General features: G+C 43.1%; 1 protein-coding gene across 3 annotated transcripts in view; it reads left to right on the forward strand.

The window, feature by feature from the left end:
- Positions 1–289: 289 nt before the first annotated feature.
- LOC138529961 (urokinase plasminogen activator surface receptor-like) overlaps positions 290–13,694 on the forward strand; it is a 133,452-nt gene continuing 120,047 nt past the window's right edge. The window contains exon 1 of one of the 3 annotated variants that reach the window (XM_069640873.1): positions 290–674. In XM_069640873.1, the coding sequence (XP_069496974.1) occupies positions 626–674 (49 nt within the window). In that variant the 5' untranslated portion in view covers positions 290–625. The remainder of the gene's footprint in view (positions 675–13,694) is intronic. The other 2 variants (XM_069640874.1, XM_069640872.1) reach the window with 2 other exon arrangements.

Genomic DNA, 13,694 nt, shown 5'->3' on the forward strand with positions numbered 1-13,694 from the left:
ATCGTCCGACATTTTATGGCAAAGAGGTGACGAACATAGCTAGTAAAACCTGAAAAAGTGCAACTGCGATCATGTAAACGTCCCCAGGCACGTATCCAAAACAGAATACAACATACGCACGCCAGCATTCTGTGATATCTAAATATTTGAAAACACATGGACCCCCGTTCGCTTCCGGGAGTTCCTGGGTCGTGTGTGCCCCTTGCCCTTTCCAGTGCCTGAAAGGGGGGTGGACACTCATTTCACTGTCCGTGTCCGGTGTCCCTCGTTCTGCGCGTTCTTAAGCTCCGAGACACACACCTGTCAAACAGGTCGTCCCCCTGCACACCCATCTCCTGCGTGTGTTCACCCAGCCCCTGAGGCTGCAGTCCCTGCGTGCACAAGGCGAGGCCCGGGCGCTCCCTAGCAGAGTTATTGAGGTCGACGGCCCGGTATAGCGCCGAGAGAGGCGGATGGAAGCTCCTATCGACTGGTAGCCAAACACTGCGGCAAAACCTCTTTTGGGCCCACCACAGCACCCAGGTAGAGCCACTGCGCCGCGAGAAGTAAGGCGCCGGTCTGCTGGCGAGCCAACGCAGCTCGCAGACGAGAATAGCAAGCAGATCAGAGGCGGGGCCGGCACAGGATGAAGTGGGGCTGGACCCTCGTGGCTTTCTGTGGTCTCCTGACCCCAGGTAAGGCAGCGCCATCAGCTTACCAGCCCACCCAAGAGAACCCGGCTCTGCTCTATATTATAAACACATATATTAGTGTGTCTCTTTTCTTAGGTCACTGGCTTTATCAAATCGACGCTCTCTCCATGCTGACCTCTCGTCGGTCCCTAGGATGTCCTGCCCTCCGTTCCCTCGAGCTCGCATCAGTTTAGCAGTCGCCATCCTTTTTCTTTTTCTCTCCTCTCTTGGCGTGTCTTTGTATCCCCTATCTGCCGTACCCTCACCAGTGGCACTTTCTCTCTCCTTCCCCCATCCACGGTTCCTGCAACCCCTTCCTTCTTCCTCCCTGCAGCCCCTGTTTACAGTGCCATGAAGCTGCACGACGATGGCACTATGTGCTACATAACACACACCTTTGACCAGTGGCGGCTGGTGAATGTTTTCATTGGAGGGGCGTAAATGTGTCCCCTGAATATGTGTGGGCGACGTAGCGAGGGAACACAAACAAAGGGAGTTGAGGGAGGAAGTTGAGGCCCCCTTCAACCCCAAGAACATTTTTAAAATATAATAATTTTTTGAAAAATTGGGTAAAAAGTGACACAGTTTGCAACTGCTTTTGTTGCGTAACTCATGGGAAAATCAAATAGATGCAAGTCAAGAATAGTGCACATGAGCATTTTCCAATGCATTTTCATGTTGATTTTCCCACAATATTTGTATGCAAGTATAACAAATGATTGTCGTGCTGGCTGTGACCATACATTTCCATCCTGGCTGCACCAATATATGCCAGCATTCCCATATAAGAACATACTCATGGTGTGCTTTACATATAATCCCAGTAATGATACTATAAGAAAACATGCCAATGCTAGCTCTGCCACTATATGCAAGCATCCCCATGTAAGAACATACTCCTGCTGGCTTTGCCAGTAAAAGCTCCATGCTGCAATAAGAGAACATGTCAATACTGGCTGCACCAATTTAGGTCAGTCTCGCAACATAAGAACAATCATCCTCATACTGGCTTTACTCTTGAGTAAAAAATGCAATGCCACATCAGACAATATATTCAGACCGGTTGCACCAAAGTAGGACAGTCTAGCTGCATAATAACATTTGTCATGTTTGCTTTATTCTTAATGCCCATGAAGTCTTGCCACACCATGTTAAAAAATATTTATAGACTGCCCCACCATCGTAGACCAGTCTAACTACGTAATAAAAACATATCATGTCTGCTTTCCTCTTGATGCCCATTAAAAATATGCCATGCCACCACAGTAAGAAAATATATGCAGAATGGCCATCCAACGATGGCCAATCTTGCCAGGAAATAACACATTAAACATCAGGAATAATGTAAGGTTTGCTTAACTCTTGATGGCCATTAAAACATGCTATGCCACAGAATCAAAATATACACAGACCAGACCAGCAAAGTAAGCCAGTCTTGCCACGTAATTATAAAACCTATGTTTGCTTTACTCTTGATACCCACGAAATCATGCAATACCACAGAAAAAGTATATCCAGACTGGCTCACCAGCGTAGACTAGTCTTGCCACATGTTAACACTTATCATGTCTGCTATCCTCTTGATTGCCATTAAAATATGCCATGTTCCCACAATTCTAAAAAATATACAGTCTGATCCATCAACTTTGGCTAGTCATACCACGTAATAAAACTTCGTTTTACTCTTGATAGCCATAAAAACATGAAGAGTCATGTTCTGGTATACCTCCCTCTTACCCTCACTATGATGGTGAGTGGGAATGGGTATGCCAGGTCATGACATTGCAGCCTCACGGCCCCCTCTCTTCCCTGTGCACAATCAGAGGCAGGCTGTTCCTCAACACACATGCATGCATTCATACACAATCATTAATTCGTTCATTTGTTTCATTTACACACACATTCATACATCCATTCATTTCTACTTGCACACACATACAACAGACTCTCTCTCACTCACTGGCATACACATACAGATACAATCAAATACTCACATGCACGCATATGCACAAATACATGCATCCACACGTACAGATTGGAGACAAGATTTTCCATACCTGCAGCTCCGGTTCAGACACTGTCTTCCATGAAGGCCCTCAGGCTCCTGTGCAGAACTAACAGGAACCAGGAAGCAGAGAAAGCTTCCTGGTTCCTGAGAGCATGTGAAGGGAACTGGAGCGCCTCCTAAACACTACCCATGGATGCCTAAATGTGCAGGGAGGCATGGGAGAGCACCCAGGCGCATTTAGGCCTGCCGTTCCCCAGCCTGCATCCCCAATGGGCTGTGCAAGGCGGGGAAGCAAAACCCCTCTAACTTTGCATTGCCCTTTGGGCATGGGCACCAGGGAACCTCAACAGTCAAAGATAAACCACATTTCCCTTTGACAGTTAAAGCCAGCCCAGGAGCGCTTGGGAGTACTTTCCCTGGGATGACTTTTGCTGGTCCATAATGGGAACGGGTAGGTCGGCACCTAGTTACCCATTATGTAGGAACCACTCCTGGTTATTTCTACAGTTTTGCATTTAGAAATAGTCACCTTAATAACCTACACGCCAATACCTTTGCACATAAAAGCTGGCAGTCAGACAGATCTTCAGAGTATTATGTATGCCGTTTTTAAAATACATTCCCATTTCTTCTAGGTATGGGATCTGCAACCTTTGGCTCTCCAGATGTTTTGGACCACACATCTCCTCAGCCCTAGTGGTGAAAGATCACGGGATTCTTAGTTCCAAATAGCTGAACAGCTGCAGGTTGCATACAACACATATCCACCCTTTCTTAGACTTGAACTGTGTCATGGCTTCTACAACAGGAATTCCTTTGTCACCCCGCCTTACAACGGGGTACCCTACTAACATTTACAATGGTAATATGTAGCCTTCTATTAGATTTACTAAACATCCGCCCACTTTTCATTTAGTTCACATTCAAGGAAGTGTTAAGAGTTGAGAAACTGTTAATACATTTAACGATTTGCAAAACAAACATATTACCATAGAAAATGACCCAGTAGAAGTAGTTTCAAGAGAGCAAAACTGCACTTCTGAATTTCCAACCGTCTATAGTGTTTAAAGTCTTTAATTTAAAAGCATTTGAAGTGCCATTTTTTCAAGTAGCACTAGCGTGCAAACAGAGTGAAAATAAAGTTTGCAGAACATGAAGTCCACAATGCAAAATGGTGTGGTCCAAAAACACCTTCCAAAACGTTTCTGTATGGCCCACTGTAATTTTGAGGTTTGGCTCCCTGTTGTCCCTTTCTGATTTCGCCCCCTGGTGGCCAGTTATTATTATTATTATTGGGGTATTTATTGAGCGTGGACCTAGCTTCGGGAAGCAACTGAGCACTTTACAATCATAGGGGGAAAAACACAGTGAGGGAAGCAGAGAAAAAGGAAGTGGGGAGCTAACAGGGGAAGGTAGGGTGGGTGATTGGCAGCAAGGGATCTACAAACAACGGGGGAGGACACAGTGGGAAGCAGATCATTGTGTCTCAGGTTTAGTGAGGAGTGCAAGGTGTGTGGAACTAGGTTTAAGGGAGGAGCCATTTCTTCAAGAGGAAGATTTTGAGCTCATTCCTTAACTGTAGAAGTGATGGGGCAAGTCTGAGGTTGACGGGCAGGAGTTTCCAGAGTCTTAGAGTGTCGACAGAGAAGGCCTGTCTTCTGGTTCTTTCCTTCCTGCACCGTCGTAATTCTGCACATTTCCCTACTTCTGCTGGATTGTCGGCCTCCCGAGAGGTTGAGTTTTTCAGTGAGGTAGCTGGATGGACTTCAGGGTGACAGCCTTGTAGATGATGCAACAGGATTTCAGGATGATATTTGCAGTGGGAGCAAGTGCAGCTTGATGATGGTCCAGGTGATGTGGTCAAAACTGCAGAGCCGTTTAATGAATCTTGCTGTAACACCCCACACGAGGAACTGCAGGACCTCTGTCTCTGCAGGCAGTATGTGATTCTTCTCTGTCATGCAGAGAACACGCCAGATGCCACTAATAGTGAATGAGTTCATTAGTGAAATAGAGTAATTTTTAAGAGAGGTAGCAGTGAGCCAGTAATTTAAGTTTAAGTGCATGAATGAGTGAGAGTCTACGCACATTGGACACAGCTAACATGAAAACCTTTTCTCAATGACAATACCAGCATATATTGGACAATTCCAGCATGAACAAGTATGTTTTACAATGGCATCACAGAATGTGTTGTGTACAGCATGGCAAAGTGGCTTTTCAGTATTCATACAGGCCTATATTTGGCACAGACAGCATGAAAAGTTGTTTTACAGTGGCAATACTGACATATGTGAGGCACTGCAAGAAATAATTTGTTTTATAGGGAAAAACTGGCATATACAGTTGAGACGGGTCTTACAGGCACAGGTCACAGCATGAAGATATATTGGAAAACGGTACACCCTATTTCGGTGTAGCCATTTCCACGCGGGATGGTTTGGCACGGCCAGTCTGGCACAGGGATCTTTTGATGCCAGAATGTTTCGGCGCAGCAGTACAAGTATTTTAATTACATAAAAAAAATAATGAATTAATGCTGTCTCAAACTCTGGCCTGCGGGGCTGCGAGACCGATGAGCTAGCCGCTAAGCTATCGAGAGCTTATCATTTTTCAAATGCACATGTTACTTATTTTAACATGGGTCATTCTGAATACGTTATGCTTAATATAAGTAACTGTTGCACATGAAATCGATAATATCTCTATGGCTTTGCATTAACTGTTCATTCTTGCAAACCTGCAGGCCACGGATTGTGATGGCCCTTATTCTATATTTATTATTATTTTTTATTAAAATTGCAATTGCAAGACAATGGTAATTAAACATGCACCTGGCTCTGCTGAATAGGGCGTGCCAAACCTGCTCCTGCAGCAAAATGTCCATGCCAAATCGACCTATGCCAAACCGGTGGCGTCAAAAATGTCAGCTCCGATTGGAAAATGCTCCTGTTTGTTCTTGGTGACCTGTGTTGGGATGCACGTTCAGATCCCATCCCCTCCCAAACAATTCAGACTGCAGAAAACATGAACACACAAGAAATAAACATGAGTGAGTTCAGGGGGGTGGGAGGATTTCTCTGGGCATATACAAATAGCGCAGGCGTATTGATTGTAGACAATTATATAGGTTTAAGGTAAATTTAAATCAACCCTATAGAGTGTTAGGTAGATATATTGAGTGTGTACATTAGATATGATATAAGTCCTTGCTCCATTGATGAGAAATATAGAAGTGTCACCATGCATGAAGTTAGGCTTGGGTCCTCACAGGCTGGGATGAGAACACGGAATATCGAGGCCCTCTGCTCCAATATTCCCCCCCCCCCTCCACCGCAAGGCGGGACAGGGAACACGTACACACACACACAAATGTATCCTGTTACAGCTTTGGGAAATTAGAAAGGAATGTGAACGGCCGAAAAAAACAGGTAGGGCTGTGGCTGGTAGTGAAGGACAAACCCATGGGAGATATGGCAGAAGTCTTAAGCTGCAAAAACACAAGTCAAGATTTAGGACACCAGTGCCCCCCAGGATAATGGCCATCTCAATTGAACTACCAGATGTCTGAGAATACACAACCAGCATTCTCCACAAATAGACTGATTAGTGGGACCCACAGGAGAACCACACCTGCCCCCAGGAGGGGTAGCTGATGTAAGGGGGAGCAGAAAACAACTGGACCCATGATTTGTACCAGGAAGAGCAAAGGGTGATGCCAACTCACATAAGATTGCGACGGGAAGACATGGTGGGGCATCTGTGTGTCTGGAATGAGAGAAGAGTTGCTTTATTCTCAAGGACCAGACTGATCTCGAAGTTATCCACTAAGCTCGTGTTGATGGGCAGGTGCACATCATGTGATTAGGCCTTAGGGCAGGGTAGTGATTTCAGTAGCTTAACCAATCACCTAGCTGCAACCCAAGGAAAGAGATTGAAACCCACATGTAAAGAAGTTGGAGTCGAAGAGGATTTTTCCAATGAACTGGGGGACCATATGTAATCAGTAGTATGTATAGAGTGGCAGTTTATGAGTGTGGGGGATGAACACTGTATATCATGTGCATCATAGATGATGATTTGTGCAGTTATAACATGATATATGCTTTGAAGAAGAGAGAGAACTCTGCGGGAGAGAACTTATAATACCCTTTCGCCATTTCCTTTCTGTATGCAAATAAAGCTCTTGTTCTTCTTACAAAAGGGTGCACCAAGCCTTCTTCTCTAGAGGGTTGTTATTATTCTGGCTGGTTGTTGGAGGTTTACCCTACAAAAATGGTGACCCCAACGTGATCCCAGACTCCACTGCTAACGCGGAGGATTCCTGGGCGCACATCCAGAGGAGCCACGCTCACCTGCAGCAACCAGTCCCCTTGTGCTCACCTTAGCGATGTTTACAGGAGCTGTGTTATCAGAATTCCTGTCTGTTCTTTGGAGCGGGTGGTTGTCCCTGGATTGAGCAGGTTTTTGATGGGACCCCATGATGGAGGATTTCAGGACAGCACGTAGATGTAAGTGCACCATTTTGCGGAGAACAAGTGGGGGAGGGAAGGGAAGTGTGCGTAGTGTGCAAGGAATGGGTATACAGTGTGCTCTAGCGCCTTGAAGTATCTTATCCCAGACCAAATAATTGGACAGATCAAAGGAAGAGGGTAAATTACTGCTTTAATCTCAATGAAAGAAAGTAGGGAGAAATACAACTATCAAGTAGATGCTCAACATATATTCACACCTAAGTTTGCTTTTATAGAGTTTATATACTTTCACATCTATGATGTCATCCTACGTATCATTTCATAAAATCCTAACACCGGGAGGGATTGGATTAGGGGAACATGTTTACTCATAGAATAATATTTGATATCTCATTGGCTGTCCCTTGTCTGTAGGACACACCTTGAGCGATTTCTACGTACATCACATACTGATTATAGCAGAGAATATGGCAGCAGGCTAATAAAAACTGAAGAGCAGGGAACCCCACTCTCTGAATTAAGGAATAACAGAGTTGCTTTTCAGAAAAGAGAAATCCAGAGGACACATTTTACAAAAATACAAGAATGATTTATTTGATTAATGCAGAAGTATGGAATAAATCAAGAACACACGACAAGCAATTAATTCCACGGAGGAAAATGAAAAAACAATTATCTCTCACATGCACACTGGGCAACATACCTCAGTACAAACAAGCCTATCCATATCTGCATCCACTCTTCACAATCATACACACAAATAACTGAAATTATAAAATGTCACAATACAATTAACCATCTCTACTAGGACGGATACTGATTAATTTTCGTAATCCAATTTCCAGGCATTTGGACAGAACCGACTGGTTATGACGTATTTGGCACAATTTGACCACGTCTTCATTAGGGAAGATACAGTAATCTTTAAAAGATTGCATATAAAATGATGGATCATTGACCTACTTAAAACACACACTATATAACCATTTACAACACACGAACAACAATTGCCACCCTTTTTAATTTAACCATGTGCTCTGGAACATATGGTTAATCCCAATAGTCCCCAAAAAAACTAGGATGCCACAAAGCCAACCCATGGCCCGAAGAACAACCACACAACATCATGGGGCCCAACACCATATCCACATTTTGCTGAGTAAGAACACCACTTTAGTGCAAAGGGAATTACCTAGCATTGTTGACACCTATTCCTTATTCATAGATGTTGACTGGAGCATGGAATCTAGTGCCACCTAATTAAACAGTGGAGAAAAACGCCACCATTAACCCATGCCAGTATACTAGCAACCAATTTGCGGTTATGTATAATGAAAGGAATCATCTTGATATATTACAGTTCCACTAATGATACTAATCACAAACTTCTTATTGATGATATGGGTGTATTCCTAGATTGTACAGGGACCGTATATGCTTTCTTCAACTTGACTAAATCCGCAATCAGCAAGTTTAGTTCACATGGAGCGGTTAACGATCTTCAAAAACACGTTTCTGTCAGACCAAGATGGAACAAATTAGGTGACCTATTGGGTTCATATGTTTAAGGCAAACACAGCAGAAACACCACATTCACCCAAGTGCTCCATAAATACAGAAGCAAGTGTTTTATTTTGTTTTATTCTATTTAACTGACATCAAATCTACTTAGTTCGATCCTTCTGCATCACATAATCCCCGTACTGAAAAAATCATGTAAATCAGTAACCGTTTATCGACGCAACCCCTTGCGACACGAATATACCCAAAATGGATGTTGTTAACACCATATAGCACTCAATGCACTTACTTGTCATTCTGTGTTACTGATTTTGCACCAGCAAGGCCAGCATCTCCTTCAGGTACCCCAGTTGCGTCAATAATATGCCCGTCTGATCCGATCACCTTTGTACAGCGCTGATAGGGTGCCATTTTAGTTCGATGTGCCCAAATCATGTGACCCAGGCGTAACATTTCACCTCATCGTGTCTGCAAATTAGGGAAAATAGAAGGACGCCTACGCAATTATTCCATGAAAATGAAAAGTGGCCTCCTATTCAAGCTGACAAGGGATCGACATTTTTAACATCCATATCAATATATACAGAAAACGGGGGTGGGGGGGTAGGTCCAGTTTCCTCTCGCATTGCCACAATGCATTGTTCCCATGCTAAAATCTCTCTCATCATTTGAATACAATTTGATATTTAAATTATAATCTTTAAGCTTTTGGAGTAAAGCAGAAGTCTGCATGCTGGTACATACTAGGGCAGTCATACCATATACTTATACCGAACACTGCATGCTGATATCTAAAAGGCATAACTTGGCGCATATAGTAAAAGTGCCAACTCCAGATGGAATTAAGGAGTTTTAATAGTTATTCATTTCAGGATATATATGTTCTGAAATCCCCTTTTTCCAATGAATTTAGGCCTCTCTCAAATGTTTTAAGATTAAATATCCATAGGTGTTCTTTATAAGCCAGTTTTTGGCTTCTTGTACCATAGTCTCTCTTGAATTTTATCCACACAGAACCAGGATAAATCCATCAATTTGTGCCCCATTTCCACAAAATAAGTTACCAAAGGAGCATTTAATTTCCTTGTGCGAATTTTACAATGATTTTCATTAATTATTAGGTGGACATCTCTTGATATCTTTCCGATGTACATCTTTTTACAAGGGCACAGCATAAACAACCTTTTTACTTTTGCAAGTGGTAAAGGCACGCAATTGCCATACCTTCCACTCATGTTCAAAAGATTGAATTTTCAGTGAGTATTTACATGCCACAGATGAGGTACAAGGATAATGTCCAACCACCTGTGCATGATGAATTTTAAAAGTGGTTGTGCATTTAGCAGACAATCGACTAGCATTTGTAAGCTTCTGTTTTAAGTTTTTATTTAAAAAAAAAGAAAATAAAGGTTTCTCCAGTTTGACTCCCAATGTACTCAGGATTCTCCAGTTTTTTAATATTGCTCCATGAATTGCCACACTACGTTGGCAAAACGTGGAGGAACAAACCAACTGTTCCATTGGGGTGGTATTTCTTTTAGGCAGAACTTAACTGTCCGGATCAATGAATCTCACTCTTTTCCTGCATTATGGAACCAGTTTTTTTGGATATTCCCGTTACATACGTCTGGTTTGTAAAATATTTACATGAGCATTGAATTTGTAAATGTCGTGAAATTCCGCTGTACATGCAAGAACATCCCATAAGGTACATTTTCTAATAGACTTTTGGGATGTTGACTACCAAAATGTAAAGTAGTTTTTCTCTCAGTAGCCTTCCTAAACAATTCCACTTGAAGGCTACCCTATTTATGGAAAATTGACAATTCTCAAAAAGATATTCTATGTGTAGAATAGTCATGTGTGAAATGCAGATTCAAATCGACGTGGTTCATCCAATCAACAAATTGGGTCAAACTCTCTGTGTTGCCATTCCAGATTATTAAAATATTGTCAATGTACAGACGATACAGTCAAATAAATTGGAGAAAAAAAAATTGTATTACTTAAGATCAGCGGTTCTTCAATCAGTGCCATATAAATGATGGCCAAGTTAGGAGCAAAGATGCAGCCCATGTGTACCTTTGCACCGCAGAAAGTAGTTATCTTGAAACATAAAGAAACTATTTTCCAGTATCAATGATACACATGCAATCAGGAAATCTGTGGTACATTATGAGGTATCGGGTGTCTGTTTAACATAGTTTCTAAGCTACGTATCGCTTCTTTTTGAGGGATGTTCGTATACTGCACCTCTATGACCATAGTGACCAAGAGTTGCTCAGATGGGTCACACTATGCCTTCAATTCTACTAATGCCATCTCTAGAGTCTAACAGAAAAGTTGGGGTTGCCATGGCAATTGACTTGATCAAAAATCAATGTATTTTGACAGTAGTTCAAGAATCGAGCCACACCCAAACACAATAGGATGTCCTGGGGGGTTAAAGGAATGGTTCGCCCAAAAATGTTTATTTCAAAAATAGATAGGCAACATAAAAAAAAAACGATTGGCGTTTTCTTTTTCAAAGTCCCTATGTAAAATTTTGAGCAATTCAAGCTCAAAAATTGAAAAAGCAAGCACATGGGCGCATCCATTTTGTGAAATGGCTGCCCGCCTGTGCTGGCTTTTGCGGCACTAATGAAGGAAAAGCCAGCCAGCTGTAGTAAACAAAAGCTACCACTGGGTGGCTTTTCCTTCATTGGTGCCGGGACTCGGAGGACGCGGACCGGAGCCTACAGGCAGAAAAGCTGCAGCTGCATCTCGGTAAGTGCTATTTATTTATTTTTAAAAATAAGCACTAGCTGCGGTTTTTTTCTAAGTTTTCCGGGCTGTACCGCAGCTTTAAAAACATTGTATTTATGTTTGCTTTTGAAGCGACCGCAAACATAAATACAAAGTTATTGTGTTTGAAAACGCTGCGGTTTTTAAACTTAGAAAGAAAAACCACAGCGTTTTCAAACACAACCGCGTTGTGTTTCTGCCTAAATCTGCTTTCCCATTTGGGGCTTTAGGGCTCTAGAGCCCCAAATGGGAAAGCAGATTTAGGCAGAAACACAGCGGCATGTAAACACAACCGTGTTGTGTTTCTGCCTGCCTTTGCTTTGACTTTGGGCCTCCGGTGCTCTCCTGGGGGAGTACCGGAGACCCAAAGTGATAGCCACGGCAGGCAGAAACACAATGCGGTTGTGTTTGAAAACGCTGCGGTTTTTCTTTCTGAGTTTCTCAGGCTCCTCCGAGCCTGAGAAACTTAGAAAGAAAAACTGCAGCGTTTTCAAACACAACCGCGTTGTGTTTCTGCCTAAATCTGCTTTCCCATTTAGGGCTTTAGGGCTCGCCACGGGAGCCCTAGAGCCCCAAATGGGAAAGCAGATTTAGGCAGAAACACTGCAGCATTTAGCATTGCGGAAAACAACCGCGTAGTGTTTCTGCCTAAATCTGCTTTCCCATTTGGGGCTCTAGGGCTCCCCAAATGGGAAAGCAGATTTAGGCAGAAACACAGCGGCATGTAAACACAACCGTGTTGTGTTTCTGCCTGCCTTTGCTTTCACTTTGGGTCTCTGGTGCTCTCCTGGGGGAGCACCGGAGACCCAAAGTGATAGCCACGGCAGGCAGAAACACAATGCGTTTGTGTTTGAAAACACTGCGGTTTTTCTTTCAGAGTTTCTCAGGCTCCTCCGAGCCTGAGAAACTTAGAAAGAAAAACTTCAGCGTTTTCAAACACAACCACGTTGTGTTTCTGCCTAAATCTGCTTTCCCATTTGGGGCTTTAGGGCTCCCAACGGGGAGCCCTAGAGCCCCAAATGGGAAAGCAGATTTAGGCAGAAACACTGCAGCATTTAGCATTTCCCATTTGGGGCTCTCAGGCCCCCCGTGGGGAGCCCGAGAGCCCCAAATGGGAAATCAGATTTAGGCAGAAACAGCGCGGCATGTAAACACAACCGCGTTGTGTTTCTGCCTGCCTTGGCTTTCACTTTGGGTCTCCGGTGCTCCCATGGCGGAGCACCGGAGACCCAAAGTGATAGCCACGGCAGGCAGAAACACAACGCGGTTGTGTTTGAAAACGCTGCGGTTTTTCTTTCTGAGTTTCTCAGGCTCTTCCGAGCCGGAGGAGCCTGAGAAACTTAGAATGAAAAACCGCAGCGTTTTCAAACACAATAACATTGTATTTATGTTTGCGGTCGCTTCAAAAGCGACCGCAAACATAAATACAACGTTTTTAAAGCTGCGGTTTTATTTCTAAGTTTTCTGGGCTCCTCCAGCCCGGACAACTTAGAAAAAAAAACGCAGCTAGTTTTTATTTGTATGAAAAAATTAGCACTTACCGAGATGCAGCTGCAGCTTTTCTGTCTGTAGTCCCTGGTCCTCGTTCTCTGCGTACAGCACCAATGAAGGAAAAGCCACCCAGTGGTATCTTTTGTTTACTACAGCTGGCTGGCTTTTCCTTCTACAGTGCCGCAAAAGCCAAAGCGAGCACAGCGGTGGGCATCCATTTCACAAAATGGATGCCTCCATGTGCTATCTTTGAGCTTGAATTGCTCAAAATTTTACATAGGGACTTCAAAAAAATAAAAACGCCAATCGTTTTTTTTTAATGTTGCCTATCTATTTTTGAAATAACATTTTTTGGGCGATCCATTCCTTTAAGAATGCCTTTGTGGATGTTGGGAAGGATACAGAAGAGGGGGATTCGACCCACCAAATAATTGATATATTTGTGTTCTTTTTTGGATAAAAACTCCTTCTAAACCAATCCCACTCAATATCAAAATTTTAGACCTAATAGATTCGGATGAATTCTGATTAAGCTTCTGATAATGGCCAGGGATGGCCAACAGTCTGTAGACTTCTTGGTAATTTTCCTTGCATCCGTCACCACAATTCCTCCACCCTTATCTGCCGCTTTGATCACTATTGACTGATCTCGGGCCAATATCTCAGTGGCTTGGAATTCAAGCCATTGTATCAATTTACAATTAGAATGTATTGTAATCAAGTAAGATTAGGATGAAAAGCAGG

The sequence above is a fragment of the Ambystoma mexicanum genome, chromosome 1q, assembly GCF_040938575.1.
Source record: "Ambystoma mexicanum isolate Mex_15411 chromosome 1q, UKY_AmexF1_1, whole genome shotgun sequence".
Taxonomy (NCBI): Eukaryota; Metazoa; Chordata; class Amphibia; order Caudata; family Ambystomatidae; genus Ambystoma; species Ambystoma mexicanum.